The sequence below is a fragment of the Bos indicus x Bos taurus genome, chromosome 2 (genome assembly GCF_003369695.1).
Source record: "Bos indicus x Bos taurus breed Angus x Brahman F1 hybrid chromosome 2, Bos_hybrid_MaternalHap_v2.0, whole genome shotgun sequence".
NCBI lineage: Eukaryota > Metazoa > Chordata > Mammalia > Artiodactyla > Bovidae > Bos > Bos indicus x Bos taurus.
This window is the reverse complement of record NC_040077.1, coordinates 120,691,593-120,710,001: the sequence shown is the minus strand read 5'-3', so window position 1 is coordinate 120,710,001 and position 18,409 is coordinate 120,691,593. Positions and strand designations below refer to the sequence as shown.

The 18,409-nt window shown below is 39.0% G+C and overlaps 1 protein-coding gene across 13 annotated transcripts in view; it reads left to right on the top strand.

Moving 5' to 3' along the window:
* Positions 1-16,129, top strand: part of S100PBP (S100P binding protein) — a 33,664-nt gene extending 17,535 nt beyond the window's left edge. For 7 of the 13 annotated variants that reach the window (XR_003506699.1, XM_027516985.1, XM_027516996.1 and 4 more), the window contains 2 exons: positions 11,545-11,632; positions 13,475-16,129. Coding sequence is in view for 11 of the 13 variants with exons in the window: in XM_027516985.1 (XP_027372786.1) it covers positions 11,545-11,632; positions 13,475-13,616 (230 nt within the window). In the remaining 2 variants the exon portion in view is untranslated. Of the gene's footprint in view, positions 1-11,544; positions 11,633-13,474 lie in introns of those variants that run through there. The other 6 variants (XM_027516967.1, XM_027516914.1, XM_027516948.1 and 3 more) reach the window with 2 other exon arrangements.
* The last annotated feature ends 2,280 nt before the right edge of the window (positions 16,130-18,409 follow it).

The window sequence follows — 18,409 nt, the reverse complement described above, 5'->3', positions numbered from 1 at the left end:
CTGGAAGAATTTGTATAGAAAAACTGGTATCCCTTTTGGGGTGAACTTGGGTAATCTTTCAAGGAATTTATTTCATTTAAGTTGTTAAATTCATTGGCTCACAGTTAATAATATTCCCTTATAAGCCTTTTATATATTATCTAGTGATATCTTTCCCATTTTTAGTATTGATCATTTGTGTTTTCTGTCTTCTAATCAGTCTGGTTTAAAACTTTATAAACAGTAGTATTCTCTTTTTTTTTTCTTTTTTAAAAACAGCCTTTTCATTGATTTTTTTCTATTTTTTTGTTTTACTAATTTCTATTCTGATAGATATTTATTGCTTCCTTTTTTCTGATTACTTTGAGTTTCATTTGCTTTTCTTTTTCTAGTTTTCTTTAGATGGTTGCTAAGATCATTGATTTCAGACCTTTCATTTCTAATTTAGTGAAGGATGTTAGGGGCAAGAGGAGATAAACTCATGCCAACCTGGTATGTTTATCTGGAAATAAGCCTTATCTTTTTCTTTTTTTAAATCAACTTTATTATAGTATGTTTTAATGCAATAAAATGAGCCCCTTTTAAGTGTACACTTTGGTGAGTTTTGACAGTTTTATGTACTTGTGAGATCATCATAGCAATCACAATTGATAAAAGATTCCCATCACCCTAAAAATTTCCCTTGTGCTCCATCCCAGTCAGTCTGTCCCTGCCCCAACTCCAGCTTTGGGAAAGCACTGATTTGTTTTTGGTCACTGTAGATTAGATTTGTCTTTTCTAGGATTTCATATCGGAGAAGGCAATGGCAACCCGCTCCAGTACTCTTGCCTGGAAAATCCCATGGACGGAGGAGCCTGGTAGGCTGCAGTCCATGGGGTCGCTAGGAGTCAGACACGACTGAGCGACTTCACTTTTCACTTTCGTGCATTGGAGAAGGAAATGGCAACCCACTCCAGTGTTCTTACCTGGAGAATCCCAGGGACGGGGGAGCCTAGTGGGCTTCCGTCTATGGGGCTGCACAGAGTCGGACACGACTGAAGCGACTTAGCAGCAGCAGCAGCAGGATTTCATATAAATGGAATCATGCAATATGTGCTCTTGTGTTTGGTTTTTTACTTGAAATAGTTTTTTTAAAACAACAACAAATGACTCCATATTGTTGTCTATATCAGTAGTTTTTCACTGCTGAATTTTTCCTTGTATAAATATACCACAGTTTAGTCATTTGTTGATAGACATTTCTGTTTCTAGTTTTTTGTTATTATGAATAAAGCATCTATGAACATACATATATGGGATTTTTGTGTTAATGTGTTCATTTCTCTAAGGTAAATAATTAGTGGAATTACTGAGTCATTTAATATCTGTCTTTTTTTAACTCTATAAGAAACTTTCAAACTGTTTTCCAAAGTGATTATACTATTTTATGGCTTTTGTAAGGCAAAGTCTTAGGCTTTTTGTTGTGATTGTTTTGTTTTTAAATATGAGTATCTAGTTCTAACATTAAAAAGATTATATTTTCCATGGATTTATTTCTGAATTGTCTGTTCCATTGGTACATGAATCTTTTCTTATGTCAATATTACTATAACTTTATAGTAAGTCTTAAAATTGTTTGGTCCTTTGAATTTCCATAATTTTAAAAAATCAGTTTTAGCATGTCAATTTGTTTAAAAAAAAATACCTGTTGGGTATTTCATTGGGATTGTGTTGCATCTGTAGAGCAGTTTGGGGAAAGTTGATATTATAATGATTTTGAGGCTTCCAATGCATGATGAGGATCATGGATGAGGATATATCTCCATTTATTTCTGTGTTTAATTTCTTAGCAGTTTTTTGTGCAGGTCTTGTACATACTTTGTTAAATTAATTCATAAGCATTTATGCTTTTTATGATATTGTAACTGATAAAATTTCAATTTCTAGCTGGTCATTGCTAGCATATACAGACTATATATATATATATATATTTAGTATTTATTTATTTGGCTTTTCTGGGAGAAGGGGATGACAGAGGATGAGATGGTTGTGTTGGGTTTTTTTACAATTGATTTTTTATGTTGAACTTAACATCCTACAACCATGCTAAATTTTTCTGTTAACTTCTAGTAACTTTTTAATAGACTCCTTAGACTATGTTAACATGACCTTATCTGCAAATAAGGACAGTTTACTCCTTCCTTTCTGATCTGTAAGCTTTTTATTTCTTGCCTGATAGCACCTTTATCATACATTAGTACATTATTAGGACCTCTAGGACCTCTAGTACATTAAGTATGATACATTAGATATAGCTTTATCATAGATGCTCTTTATCAGGTAAGGAAGTTCCCTTTTTATTAGTAGTTTTGTGGGAGTTTTTATCATGAATAAGTGAACTTTGTCGAATGAACTTTACTTGAGTCGTGGTGTTTCTCCTTTTTTCTGTAATGTGTATTACATTTATTGACCTTTTTTTGTCTGTTAGACCAATGTGCATTCCTGGGATAATCTCACTAGGTCTTGATGAATTATCTTTAGTCAATATGCTAGTCTTTTTAGGTTTTTTTTTTGTCTTGTTCATAACGAATATTGGTCTTTAATTTTTCTTGTATGTATTGTCCTCTTCTGGTTCAAGTATCATGGTGATGCTGGCTTCATAAAATTAGTTGGGAATTGTTTTCTTCTCAGTTTCTCAGTTTGTTGCAGGATTGGTATTGTTTCTTCCTTTATATGTTTGGTAGAATTTACTCATAAAGCCTGGACTTTTCTTACTGGCAGGGTTTCTAACTACAGATGTATTAATAGTGGGTATAGGGCTTTTCAGAATTTCTTTATCGTCTTGAGTCCATTTTAGTAATTTCTCTTACAAGGAATTTGTCCATTTTATCTAAGTTGATTACTTTATTGGCATAAAATTATTCTTAATATTTCCTTATTATTTCTTTACTGTAGGATCTGTAGTGATGTTCACTGTTTCATTTCTAATATTGGTAATTTGTCATTTTTTTTCTTAAATCTAGTTAAAGCTTTATTAATTTTATTTTTTCCTAAAAAGTAAGTCTTTAGTTTCATATTTCTATATTATTTTTGGCTATTTTCTTTTCTTCACTTTATTATTTCTTTTCCATTTACTTTGGGTTTAATTTGCTCTTGTTCTGTAGCTTTTATTGTGGAAACTTAGAGCACTGGTTTGAGACCTTCTAACTCCTGTAAGCATTTAAAGTCTCAGATTTCCCTCTTAAGTGCTACTTAGGTGCATCTCACAAATTTGATGTGTGTTCATTTTCATTTCTTTCAAAGCAATTTCTAATTTCCTTTGTGATTTCTTGAAGTGTGTTGCTTTATTTCCAAATATTTAGGAATTTTCAGCTATCTTCCTATTATATCTAGTTTAATTCTCTTACGGTTAGAGAATATACTTGGTGTGATTTCAGTCCTTTTAAATAAACTGTGGCTTACTTTATAGGCCAGCATATGGTCTATCTTGGTGAATGTTCCATGTGTACTTGAAAATGTATATTCTGATTTTGGTAAAGTGTTCTATAAATTTCAATGAGGTTTTGGTGGTTGATAGTGGTGTTCAATTCTATATCCTTACAGATTTTTTTATTAAAAAAGAAGTGTTCATATCTCTAACCCTAGTTGAAGATGTTTTTATTTCTCTTTTCGGTTCTGTCATTTTTGCCTCATGTATTTTGAAACTCTGCAATTTGATGCGTAATATGTTTAGGAATATTACGTCCTTGTGACATAATATTGACATAAAATTGATTCCTTTATCATTATGAACTCTCTATACTCTTAGTAATATTTCTTGTTTTGGAGTCTTATTTGTCTAATATTAATATTGCCATTTGAGCTTTCTTTTGACTAGTGTTTGCATGGTATGTTTTTTTTCATCCTTTTAACCTAGCTATATCTTTGTGTTTAAAATGGATGTCTTATAGACAACATATAGTTAGGTCTTGCTTTTTTCCCCTAGTGTCTCACAGTCTGTCTTTTAATTCAGGTGTTATTTCGGTTATATTTAATATAATTATCAGCATGGTTGGATTTAAATCTAACATTTATCACTTGTTTTCTGTTTGTCTACCAGTTGTTTCTTCTTTCATCTTTTCCTGCTTTTTTTGAGTATTTTTAAGTATTTTCTCTTATCTCCATGCTTGACTTACTACCTATACCTCTTTGTTTTATTTTCAGTGGTGGTTCTAGGATAGTAGTTTTCAAAGTTTTTGGTCTCAGGACTCATTTGCAGTTTTACAGATTATTCATACTCTTAAAAATTGAGAGTCCCAAAGTGTTTGTTTGTGTGCATTGTATCTATCTTTATGCAACCAGATAACTGGTAAATTATTAAAATGTTTATTCATATATTTTAAGGTAACAAATTCATTGCATGTTAACATAGTGTTTTTATTAGAAATAACTGTAATTTTCAAAACAAAGCCAAAATTTTGGGACTTTCCTGGTGGTCCAGTGACTAAAAAGACTCCATGCTCCCAACGCAGGGGGCCTGGGTTCAGTCCCTGGTCAGGAAACTAAGATCCCATATGCCATAACTAAGACCTGGTACAGCCAAATAAATTCATTAAATAAATAAAAAGAATTTTAAAAAAATTTTAGGGAGAAGAATGCAATGATTACATTTAATATCTGGCTTAATAGAAAACTACCAGATTCTCATATGTGGTTCTGGGTTCCATATCATGTCATGTAGCCTCTTGAAAACTCCCCAGTACACTGGTAAGTTACAAGTAGTAAAAGCAAATAACATTTTAGTATTGTTATGAAAATAGTTTTGATCTTGTGAAGGCTTTGAAGAGAACTGAGAACTCCTGGGGACCATAGGACATACTTTGAGAACTGTTGCTCTATAGATTACAGTACACATCTTTAATCACTCTACCTTCAGATAGTTACCACTTATACTGTTAAGCTTCCCTAGTGGCTCAGATGGTAAAGAATATGCCTGCCATGCAGGAGACCTGAGTTCCATCCCTGGGTCGGGAAGATCCTCTGAAGAAGGGAATGGCAACTTACTAGAGTATTCTTGCCTGGAGAATTCCATGAACAGAGGAGCCTGGCAGCCTACAGTCCATGGGTCTCAAAGAGCTGGACAGGACTGAATGACTAACACTTTAACATATACTGGAAGGCCCTGACAGCAGTACCCTTCCAAATCTGCACTTTTTTGCTATTGATTTCATATATACATATATTATAAACTCTTCAATATATTATTGCTTTTAATGTAAGTAGTTATTTTTTTTAATTTCTTGGCCATGCTGCATGACATGCAGAATCTTTGTTCCCTAAGCAGGGATCAAACCCACACCTTCTGCACGGGAAGTGAGAAGTCTTAACCATTGGACCTCCAGGAAAGTCCCAAGACAGATATCTTTTTAAAATGTTTTTTAAATGAGAAAAGGATTTTTATATTTACTCACATATTTCCATTTCCAGTGCTCTTGATTTGTTTCCGTCTCACATTTTCTTTTTTCCTGGTGAACTCCTTTTAGTTTCCCATGGTGCAGATCTGCTGGTGATGAAGTCTCTTTGCTTTTGTTTACTTATTTTATGTTTGTTGGGCCTTCATTTAAAAAACAGTATTTTAATTTTAAAAAATTATAAGCTCCTAGACTCATAGGAAATTTCGAGTCTCATCTCACTTGTTTCCCTTCCTTTCATTTCAGTTCAGTCGCTCAGTTGTGTCCGACTCTTTGCGACCCCATGGACCGAAGCACGCCAGGCTTCCCTGTCCATCACCAACTCCCGGAGCTTGCTCAAACTCATGTCCATCGAGTCGGTGATGCCATCCAACCATCTCATCCTCTGTAGTCCCCTTCTCCTCCTGCCTTCAATCTTTCCCAGCGTCAGGGTGTTTCCCAATGAGTCAGTTCTTTGCATCAGGTGACCAAAGTATTGGCGCTTCAGCATCAGTCCTTCCAATGAATATTCAGGACTGATTTCCTTTAAGACTAAAGGAATCTGTTACCTTCCCTTACAGATCACAATTCTGAGCAGTCTGAAAACAGTTGTTTCATACATTTTGCCTAGTCTCTAGTTGCTTGCAGTAGAGATATGCCCATTCGTTATGATTAGAAGTCTCTGCTTTGATTTTTGCTGAAGATCATAAGCAGCAGTGGTTATGTAAATTCTGTTTCTGTATTTGCCAGTACTGTTAAGGGCATTCATACATCATTCAGTATCCCCTATATAATACATCACTGCAGAAGTGAATTATGTAACTTCTATTTTTTTCGCTTTTTGCCTTGTGTGCATGGAAAACCAGTCAAGATTTGTACTAAATCATCATAGGGGTTTTTTTTTGTTTGTTTGCTGGTTTTTTGGCCATACTTCATGGTATGTGGGATGTTAGTTCTGAGCGCAGGGACTGAACCTGTGTCTCCTGCATTAGGAGCATGGAGTCTTAACCACTGGACTGCAAGTAAAATCCCTTATCATAGTTCCATTGACCCGGAGGTGACATGTTTGCATTCTTGCTTTCCGGTTAATCTTTTTTTTTTCTTTTTTCTGTTTTGATGGTACCACATGACTTGTGGGATGTGGGATCTTAATTCCCCTACCAGGGATTGAACCCAGGGCCCTCAGCAGTGAGAGCTCAGAGTCCTAACCATTGGACTGCCAGGGAATTCCCTACTCCTATTTAATTAATCTCTTTGTAAAAGAGTCCCTTGGACAGCAAGAAGATCAACCAGTCAATCCTAAAGGAAATCAATCCTGAATATTCATTAGAAGGACTGATGCTGAAGCTGAAGCTCCAATACTTTGGCCACCTGATGTAAAGAACTGATTCATTGGAAAAGATCCTGATGCTGGGAAAGATTGAAGGCGGGAGGGGAAAGGGACGACAGAGGATGAGATGGTTGGATGGCATCACCAACTCAATGGACATGAGTTTGAGCGAGCTCCAGGAGTTGGTGATGGACAGGGAAGCCTGGCGTATTGCAGGCCATGGGGTCACAAAGAGTCAGACACGACTGAGCAAATGAACTGAAAAGCAGTAGCCTGTAACCCTGTAGCACAGTTTTTTTTCCTTTCCTTTTTCATTCCCTCCCCTGTACTAGGTATTTTTTTATTACATTAAATAGAGACATTGTGATTGCCTTTAAGTAACTGAATTTAAGGATTTATAGGAAAAGAGGAAGATTAGAGGCTCAACAATGTAGCTCTGTCTCATACTAAAGAAGAATCAGCCATAGAGCCAGGCCCCTTCAAAACAAGTGCCTTTTGTTTCCTATATAATAGGTTTTCCCTGCTGAGTTATTGATCCTGATCCTTCTAATCTGTCTCCATAACTAGTGCTTCTGCTGCTCTTTACTAGCTATCTCAAGTGTCCATCCTGTCCTAGAGCCCTGCCTGTGTGTGCTGTTCTCTGTCTTCTTATTATTTAGGCTCTTGTTCACATTCCAAGGGAGAGGATCTGATTGATTCACTTAATGATCTGCTGGTGCTAGGCCAGCTCTTAGATCATTAGCCAGCAGAGAGAGTCTTTGTTCTTGGTCACATGGTACAAAGTATGGTGATGTGTAAGACCTGTCAGAAGGGCCATTGGCATAGCAAGCATTCAACATTATCAATTATATTACAATAATTGATTTACTTTTAACCTATTAAGGATAATTACTAGACTGGATTTTCCCTCAAATCAGTCAGCTGCATATTTATAGATTAAGGTTTCAGTGAACTGCTGATCCCATGTTTGAAATGTTGAGGTTTTTTCCTCCTAATTTCATTCTTAGATGAATTTCATTCTTAGCCACAAAACAAAGGACGGTCTTCACCACCTTTTAGCCACGACTTAAAATAAAACCGTGGTCCTGATTATTGGTCCAAGAAAGCCCATCTGTTAAAAACTATGAAGAGAAGAGAAAAGTAAAGTGTTTCCATTCTTGTTAGCATCTCTAAATTTGTAGGAAGAAGAGACTGAAGCTATGAGCTGAAATAAGGTTTTTGGATTAATAGCTCCATATGGGTTTGAATGCTGGCTTTCCCATTTACTTGATGATAGTTGAGTATCAGGCTTCCCCAGTGGCTCAACAGGAAAGAATCCACCTGCAACACAGGAGCTGGAGGAGATGGAGGTTCAATCCCTGGGTTGGGAAGATCTCCTGGAGTAGGAAATGGCAACCCACTCCAGTATTCTTGCCTGGAGAATCCCATGGACAGAGGAGCCTGGCAGGCTACAGTCTATAGGGATGCAAAGAGTCAGGCACAAACGAAGCAACTTAGCATGCACACACAGATGAGTATCTTTTCTAAGTTTCAGTTTATTCATGAATAAAATGGAGATTATGTAATTTGCCTCATGTAGGTGTTGGGATTAAATGATAGGATATATACACCGACTCGTTGGACATGAGTTTGAGCAAGCTCCGATAGATGATGAAGGACAGGGAATCTTGGTGTGCTGTAGTCCATGGAGTTGCGAAGTCGGACATGACTGAGTGACTGAACAACAGCAAGAATGCAAAGCAGTTAGCCGAGTGCTTGGTACATAATACATACTTGAAAAATATTAGTTCCCAGTATCTCTAGATCATTGTCTTACTAATAATAAAGCTTACCCTGGTACATCAATAAGTTCATAGTGCTAATGAAAATTAACATTTCTTGATGCATAAGCTAATTTTTGGGCCTTTGTTTATTCAGTGCTGTGTTAGGTACCAACTGGATATACAAGACATTTTGCAATATATGATTCTTGTTTTCTAATCCCCACAGTGAAATGTCAGTCCTAGAAAATGTTTAAGGAAACTCAACCCTGTGATGGTATTATTTTGTTGGAATTCGGACTCTGTAACTAGCTGTTTGAATTTCCTCTCTGTGCCTCAGTTTCTTCATTTGTAAATTGGAGGAAATACCTTATAAGATTGTTGTAAGGAATAAATGAGCTAATATATGTAAAGCACGTAGAATACTGCCTGATACATGGTAAATGCTAGCAGTTGAATACTTGGAATACTTGGGCCTAATCAATCAGCCATTTTCTTTTCTTAAAGTGAATGAGTTTCTTTGTTGGAGGTTTATGGTGTATCTTTAGTCTCCATCATCAGGACAGTTGAGTCTAGGTGGAAGAGTTGAGTGAGCTGAAGGACATGGTTTGAAGATTATCATGTTCCATTTTGAGATTGGACACTAGACTTTTCATATCTTGCCAGCCCTCCTTTGATGATGCTTTGTCAGAAAAAAATGTATCTTGAAATTCTTACAAACCTGATTTCCTCGCCAAAGAACATTGAAATGTTCTTTTTGTGGGGGGTAGAAGAAGGGGGCCGCTAATGATGTGAAAGTATGATAAAGGAAAGGCAATTTGAATAGAAAACTTTGATTTTAGCTTAACAAATCAAATTGGCCAAGGATTTTCTAATCAAAAGCTACCTCTCTCTTAAAGGGAAAACTCATTTCTGATTTGTATTTCCTTCTCAAGAAGTGAGATTAATATGTTTTATTTTTATATTAATGAAATTGAACATCTTTTTGTTGTGTTTATTGATTGAAAAAGACCCTGATGTTGGGAGAGACTGAGGGCATGAGGAGAAGGACATGGTTGGATGGCATCATCTACTCATGGATGAGTTTGAGCAAGCTCTGGGATAGTGAAGGACAGGGAAGCCTGGTGTGCTGCAGTTCACTGGGTCACAAAGCACTGGACATGATTTAGCAGCTGAACAACAACCTTGATTACTATATTACATTCGTGAATTACCTATTCATGTCCTTGATCTCCTTTGCTTGTTTCATGAGGAAACTGATCTTTATAGAATAAGGACAGTAAACCCTTGCAAATACATTTCAAGTATACTTTTCATCTTGTCAGTTACCTTCTTTTTCCCTTGGTTGTGCTTTTTTAAACTGCATAGAAATTTTTAATGTAATGAATCTTAAATTTTTCCTGAAAAGTATCGTCTCATTATGGTTAGAGAATTTCAGCTGAGTGTTGTAAAACGTCATAGTTTATATGTAGACTGATGCATATAATAGGCATTTTTCCATGTAAATAGGTGATTGACTATCATAGGAAGAGTCTTTGCAAACTAACAGTCCTGAGGCTGTAACATAATGATAATAGCTACCACTTACTGCACGCTGCCTGTGTGCCAGGAAGTATGCTAGATCTTTTATGTACTATATCTCTAATATTCAACTTCAAGCAAAATATTACTACTGTCCACATTTCATAGGTAAGTGAAATGATTTGCCCAGGGTCACCGAGCTAGTTAGTGGCTGGATTGGAATTTTAACTCAAGTATGCGTAATTCCAAAGTATATACTTTTTCTACAGAGTTGGGCTTTTTGAGGCTTCAAATAAATTAAATGGGTTGTAAAAGTTGAGTAAATATCTTTCACCAGAACTTGAAAAGATGATCTGTAGCCTAGTTGGACAGCTCTTGGTTTCTGAGAGCAGAGTAGGAAAGGTAATGAGAAATATGTAAAGCCGCTGGAAGAAAGGTTTCCACTGTCTAGGACAGTGGTTCTCAAAGTGTGATATCCAGACCAGCAGCAGCACATCACTTGGGCCTTTGTTAGAAAAGCAAATTCTCCTGTCACACTCCAAACCTACAGAAGCTAGGGGTGGGGCCCAGCACCTGCTTTATATTTGCAGCTGATTTTGATGCGTGTTAAAATTTGAGAGCCACTGGTCAAGGGTAATTATTTTATTCTAACCATAAGTTTTGCTTTTGTGAGCTTCAGCCTAAGTCTTAGCCCTTAAGTGCAAAATAAGTGTTATCAAAGTGACAAAAGCATAGAACCTAACAGGAGCCGGTTTTGAGTCCAGTTTAATAATCATTTAAGGCAGGTTCACCTCCCTGAGCCACAGTTTCCCATCTCTCAAATGATGTTTATAAAATCTATCTCCATTCAAGGTATTTTTTCAGAATTAGTAAGATAATATCTAAAGTGCCTAGGACCTTGCCTGGATCCTAGGTGTTTGAGAAATTGCCTCCAGTGATTTTTCTTGTTAAGCAGAAAGCTCCCACCCACCTTCTATTCTCAACTTCTCTTGTTTCTTGAATGTTTCACTGTCTTGTGTCTCTGGGCCTTTATATTAGCTATTTCTATTGGCTACTCCTACCTCCTACCCCTTTACCTCATTAACTTCTATACATCCTTTAGATCCCTGCTTATAATTTACTTCCCCTGGACGGGACTTTTTTAAACCCCCATTCTCCAGTCTTTGTGTTCATATAGCATCACGTATTCCTCCTGACACTACACTTAGCACAGCTTTGGAATTGCCTGTCTCCTGTATAAACATCATTGGATAGGTCCAGTGTCTCGTCTGCACCATATTCTGGGGCCCAGTAAAGATTCTCACATATTATAGGAGCTAATAAATGTTGAATGAACGAATGGTGGCTGTCATTATTGCTGCTTCATCTTCATATCATCCAAGAGCAAGGTTTCCTCTCTGGCTTGTAGTTTTTGTGCTTGTGATAATCATAAATAGTTTTAGAACCAGTGCCTATTTTCTCTTTTCCTAAAAGCACATATTTTGACCTAGGCTGACATGGTAGTTCCCTGAGCTGCTTCCTCACCACTGATCTCTCTGTGTCACAGGTACCTTGGGGGAGCTGTGTGCCTTGATGGATCAAGTTCATCACATGCACAACCAGAAATGGCAGCACCCTTCAGACCTCACCAGGCGGTAAGTGGGTATTTAGAAGAAGCAAGAAAAGGGTAGAATTTTGCTGCGGGAGAATTGTGGTAGGGCATGGGGCTGTAATTGTTGTTTAACTACAGAGGTAGAAAAGAAGTGAGATAGTATAATGGAATAAGAATTGGACTACAATTCAGGAAACTTGGGATTTGATCCTAGCTTTGCACTTTTTAACTAGCTACATGATTGTGATCCAGTTACTTCATTTCTCTGGTCCTATCAACAGTAAAATAAGATATTAGACTAATTGACCTCAAAGGGTCTTTCTAGTCTTGAAATCTTCTGGTTTCTTGATGCATTGTTGTTTTACAGTTCTATTCGGTTACTTGATCCAATTACTCAGAAACCTTGGAGTCACCTGTAAGTCCTTACTCCATAGTCGGTGCATCAGCAGATCCTATAAGCTCTTATGTATATTATCCAGAACTTGACCATTTCCAATCATTTTCACTTGGGTTGTTGCAAGTCTCCTAAATGATCTTCCTACTTCTGCCCTTGCCTGTGTACTGTTCTCAACTTGAGCAGCCAAAGAGATTGTCGGCCATAAGCATAAGTCAGATTCTCTTTGCTCAGAATTTTCCAGTGGCTTCCCATCTCCATGATCCCCTGCAAGTGCCTATCTGCATGGTCTAACCTGGCTTGGTTAGCTCATCAACGCCCTCTCCTCTACTGTTCACTTTGCTCAAGTCTGCTCTGGTCACACTGGCTTCCCCGCTATTTTCCAAGTATATCAGATGTGCTCCCACATCCGGCCTTTACACTCAGCATTTCCTCTATAGTAACCAAAATGACAGCGGTTCTTAGAACAGCAGTGTTGTGTAATAGTTATTAAATTATGCAGTCAGATGTGAATTCAAATCTAGGCCCTTCTACTTACTCAACTATATAACCTTGGGGAAGTTACTTTATCTGAGGCTCAGTTTCCTAAATCTGTACAAGGAGTTTAAATTGGAGTAACTTTGCTGGTAGGATTGTCATTAGGATTAAATGAGGTGACATGTTTAAAGAATTCAGCAAGTATTTGCATATAGGGCTAGATAAATGCTAAGTGCTGCTAAAATTACTTTCAACTTTGGCTCTTCCACAAAATTACCTATGGAGATACCTAGAAATACAGATGTCCAGGGACTCTTAAGTTATTAAGTCTAAAGGTGGAGAGAGGGGCCAAGAATCTGTATCTTGAAAAAGAAAAAAATAAAAAGCTCCCCAGGTGTTTATTAGGAACAGCTGAGTTGAGAATGGGATGAAATTAACTCAGAGGGTCCTGCTCCAAGCCCTAGCCCAGTATAAGACTAAAGGAGGCTCTCAGTCTTTGAGTCTGTTCAGTCTCCTAACTTACAATGTGATACTCATGTGATGCCTTACCTTCTCTGGGAATTTTATTCTAATTTTAACTGCTGTGTCCTGAGCAACCTTGAGCTGTGTCAGACAGTGAGGTCCTGTTGGAGGTACGGATCTGATGCAAGCAACAAAGTATAAATCCTGTCTTGAATGTTTCCCGAGGAAAGAAATGGTTTTTTCCCACTTAAACATTACTATATACTACACACTGGTTTTTCTTAGAACATTCATGTATGTGGACCATGTTACCATAATACTTATATGGGAATTAGGTGGCTTTGGAAATTGAAGGGAAATGCTTACAGAATGACTTTCATATCAGGAAGATAATACAAATTTCTAAAATTGTGAGAATCAAAATATGAATATCCAATTTTCTAAAATAACAATATTCTTTAAATAGTTATCTTGGCCTTTTTTTGTGTATAAATAGCCATTCCAGCCGAAACCCTCATCTGTCCTCTTTTTATTTTCCCCCTTTCCTGATAGAAACTACGCCCGGTTCCGACAGAAATCTCTGCAAAGATACAGTCTGACCCAGTGGGTTGACCGGAATAAGCGAAGCCACCATCGGTTCCAGCGTCTACCAGATTTCCCATACGGTCCATTTGTCTCCTCCCATCAGCAGTGAAGGGCCCTACCCAGGGTCCTGTCCAGAGCAGCATCTCATCTTCTGCTGTTCCATGCTTTGTAGATTTCGAATTTTATTTTTCACAATATTTTTATTTAAAGAACTTGTCACCTTTTGGAAATGCATATTGCTGACTTGAAATTTTTTGTATAAGGTCCTTTGTTTTTGTGTGTGTGTGCATTTAAGCAGTGTTGAGTTGGCATAGTTTTAATTTTTTAATTTAAATTAAAGGTGGCTGCCTCCTGAAAGCCAGCATTAAGTCAGAACATCCCGGCTCAAGCAAAGAGCCACCTCTGTGCAGAGGTGAAGTCTACTTCTGGTGCCCAAAAGAAATCATTCTTTAATCTCTTGAAGGAAGAGGTTCTTTATCAGGCTGCAAACCAGTTTTAATTATTGCTGATGACTTATAAATGGATACAAGTCACTTTTAACAACCCTTCTACTTTTTTTATTTGCATCTCTGAATACCTGTCAGTATTTTAAAGTTGGTAATCCAGGACATCTGAAGTAGTTGAAAGGACAAATTAAAAGTGTAAATCTTCTCTTCTTTTTGTACCTACTGGCTGCCTTTTTTGGCTTTTTTTTTTTTTCCATTCTTCATTAAATTTATTTTGCACAGTAGTGTTTCTAAGTCTTAGATAGCTTAACTCTTAACAGAAGACTGGTGACTAACAACCTCTTTTGATTTGTGGTATTGTGACTGATTGCCTTCTCTGTCTTTCTTCAAGGATTTTCCTTCCTTCCTTGTTTCCCCAGTGATCTTAGGGCTCTACTGGCATATTCCTGTATCCTGTTTGACATAGAGATGCCTCTTAAGAACAGCCTCATTGCACTCTTTACTGAAGAGCTGCCCACCCAGAGTCTTGACTCTAGGACAGGCCAGAAGGCAGTGCTATTGAGAGGTGTCAGTTGGTCTTCAGTCTCATCTGCTGAACCCAGCTTTGAGTATGAGTTGGCGAGTTAGTGAGCCTCCATCCTGTGGAAGAGACTTTGGGAAGCTGTCCTTTGTCTCCGTTATTAGTTAATAAGAGGTGCCTTTTGATCCAGATGTTACCACCTCCTCACTTGGTCAGAGGATGTACAGTTTTACAAAACTACTAAAGTGGATTTAAAATAGTTTTGATGAAAAATAGTTTTGATGAAGCCGGTGCACAAAGCATTACCTGATCTTAAGGAATAGTACTCTAAGCTAAGTTGACGAGCTTTGTGCAGCTACCTTAATGTCTTTGGAGTTTGTTATTCTCTTTACAGACAGCTCTAGACATCTCTTGGGAGATTTTGCAGTTTGGCATCTGTGCTCTTGTTCACTCTCTGTGAAGGTTGTACCTAGTTGCTATGGCACAGCCTGTGATACTGGGCTCGCTGCCTGTCAGGTTTTGTTGCTCCATCAGCCCCATCTTTGTCTGCAAGTAATCTAACATAAACATCCTACTCTGCTTTAGAAACTGACTTGGGAGAAACTTAGTCATTGTTATCAGTAAATTTAGATGGATGTCCCTAAGTGTTTACCATTTCTGTCCAGTCAAGGAGTCTCTTTTCTTGGAAATTTGGTTGCGAGTCTGGGGCCAAAATGCAAAGGAGAAGTTCTGTTCAAAGGCAAGAGTCAAAATCTGTTATTTCAGTTGGCATTTACAACGTCAGTCACTTCTCCAAGTTTGCGTAAATCAGCTTGATGGAGTGGGACAGACGAACATCCAACTTTGAAACTATAGCATAGTTAGAACTAAGTATTGCTGGAATATCTAGCCTTGTAGTGTCTTATTGCCCACCGATCACCAGGGAGTAAAGGGATGGCCGTTGGCTTGGGCAGAAGTCTGAAGTCTCACGCTCTTGCCTCCCTGGTGCAGGAAGGTCTAAGACTGACATGTCACGGGAGCATCGCCTTTGCCAAATCTAATGAGTGATGGGTTATCTTGAAAATGTGACAATCACATTTCCTCTTTGCTCAAATAATTCTATTTTTCCAAAGCTTTAGCAGCTTAATTAAATCTCTTGGACTGGGGGAGGAGAGAACTGTTCCCTAGCGGTTAACATGGTATTCTTTAAGAAGAAAAACAAAGCCAAAGAAAACTCATTATCAGGCATGTTCGCCTTAAAGATGGTAGTGCTTAGAATCTGGCGTTTGAATTTGTTTTTAAACGCTACGTATCTCATATTTGGTGTTGGCCTCTTAAATCTAATTTTCGTGTAGAATTCTTGCCATATTGTTTTATTTGAGTAAGGGCTCTGTGCACTGAACTGCCTACCAAGCTTTCTTCATCTGTGATGACATTCTCACCACAGGGGTCTTAACAGTGCAGAGTAGACTTGTGCTGTTTACATAGTTCACTTGTAACTAAAAGAGCCTGAAATAACCTGTAGTTTTGCATCTAATTCGACCCCAGTTTACTTCGGTTGTTGTCAGGATCAATTATGAAACTGAAGTTTGGTGCCTCCTGTGTATCATGTTTTTCCCCTGTAGCAGTTGTGTTTAATGTCATTAAGAAGAAATAAAAGTTCTTGTCAGTGGCTTATGTACTATGGCCTTCTGTTGCGGCCTCTAAGGGAGGGTTCCTTCCTTCTCTACGTAGGTAGGTTGGTGGGGCGTGGGAGGGGGTGGCAGTTAGTAGAACGTGGCATTGGGGAGGCGAGGGTGTGTGCTCCCAATTCTTCTGAGGGTAAATTACAGTGTTGAGAAAGGCGTTCCAGCAGTTAAGAAATGTTGAGATTGATTGGGATTTGCAGCTACATATAGTGCACGTCAGGAGCCTGACACAGAGCGAGCCTGAAATATCCCTGTGCTGCTGTTTCTGCAGAGTGGGGGGAGGGCTCGGCCCGTCACACAGGCGTTGCCGTGATTCCTTCCTGTGGCTGGACAGCTGCCCCCTGTGGCTCTGCCCCCAGCGCCAGCACTGACTGAGGAAGAAACCAAGCTACCTGGGGCCGTCTTCCTTTGAAAGGGATGTGAGAAACCAGAACTGATAGTTGTTCTTAACCCAGCCTCTCCAGAAATCCGCTCCTAGAACCTGGGGCGAAGGTCAGATAAGTGTGGGTAGGTGCGGGAGACACAGCGTTTCTTGCTTAGATCCCTTTTGTGAACCTAAGCTTCTTAGACTCACCTCAGGAGCAGGATGAAGGGGAAGGCAGAAGCTGTCACTGCATTTGCCCCTGCGTTCACCGTCTCAGCTTGTGCTGAGGAAATAAGGAGCAACGTGTTTGGACAGGGTCTCTGTCCTGCTGTGCCGTAAGTTTTGTCTAACATGTATTCTATAGTGCAGGCGAAAGGCTCAATATTAATTTGCTAAATACCCAGCTATTTGATAGTCTTGTCTGAACCCAAGGGTTTCTTGACTCGCATATATACACATACCCATTTTGTCCTTGCAGGCGTAGGTGTTCCTTTGTCCAGTAACCGCTTATTTCCTTTTTAACAGTGTGTTACTGTAGGCATCAAAGGTTTCAGAGACCAGGCGGGGTTCTCCGAGCTGGTGATGTCCCTTACCCTCAGTTTATGTTGTGGAGAAGTAAGGAGGAGGAGAAGTGGACCTTCTCTAAAAGCTCATTTTCTAACCAGCCTCTTGTGAGCTTGTACAGGAAGAAAAAATCCCAACCATCTAAAACTAGAAAGCAGAGTCCCCTGCTTTTCTTAGTGCTGTCCTGCTTTTCTAAGAGAAGGCAATTATTCCTAAGCTGATTCTAGGGTATGCCTGCTTTGTAGGCCAGAGCACCTGTCAGGAAAAAAATGTCCATTTGTCACAGGAAGTATCAGCTGGCTAACAGTGGAATTCCTTAACTAAAAGCTCCCGCCTTGTCAATCCTCCCCACCTGTCCTCACCCTGTGACAACTGGAACGTGCCACAGACAGAAAATCTGACCATCCGAGCACCTGTTGGGAAGCAGTGGAATGTCATCTTTTGGATAATCTTTAAAGCCATCTAGTCCTGAAATGCTGAATCATTAAGGAATTATTTGTATACAAAGATCTTCAAATAACAAGGGTTTGGGCATATTATACCCATGGAGCTTGGGAGCGAGGGTTGTCCTGTTTACAGAAGCATTTTGTTCTTGGAGGCCACTTTTTAAAAGCAAAATCCAAAATCTCAAATAGATTTAAAGAGGATGAGAAAGTAGAGGTCTGAAACATCACATGACTGGAGGGGTGAGATCCCACATATTTCTGTAAAGGACTGAACTAGACATCTTTAAAGTGGATTTGAGAGGAGCTGTTGCTCAGTTGCTAAGTCATGTCTGACTCTGCAAGCCCACAGACTGCAGCATGCCAGGTTCCTCTGTCCTCCACTGTCTCCCAGAGTTAGCTCAAATTCATGTCCTTTGAGTTGGTGATTCTATCCAACCATCTAATCCTCTGCTGCCCCCTTCTCCTTTTGCTCTAAATCTTTCCCAGCGTCAGGGAAGGCCCACACTGAAAAGCTGGGGTCTGGAGCTTTGGGAGGGGACTGGACTGGAGAAAGGAAAGCCTCCTGCCCCGTGGAGATTCACCAGTCCTTCTTCCTCTCCTCAGACCCTGGGGTCTCCCCGCTGTTCTCAGAGGGAAGTGCTTTGGCTCCTACTCTAGCGGGGGTGAGGTCTGGGAATCCTCTGTTCTTACCCTCTTGTTTTTGACAGAGGAGACCAGGACCCCCTCAGAGAAGTAACTGGCCTGAAGGTCTCCGGCCTCAGTCCAGCAATCCGCCTGCAGGCCTGCTGTGGTCTTGCAGGGCAGGGGTCTCAGTCTCAGGAGGCTTGCCTGGGCCCTTCCCAAGCTGTGGGGAATCTGTAGATCGAAGTGAGGGCTGAAGAAAGGGGACAGCCCA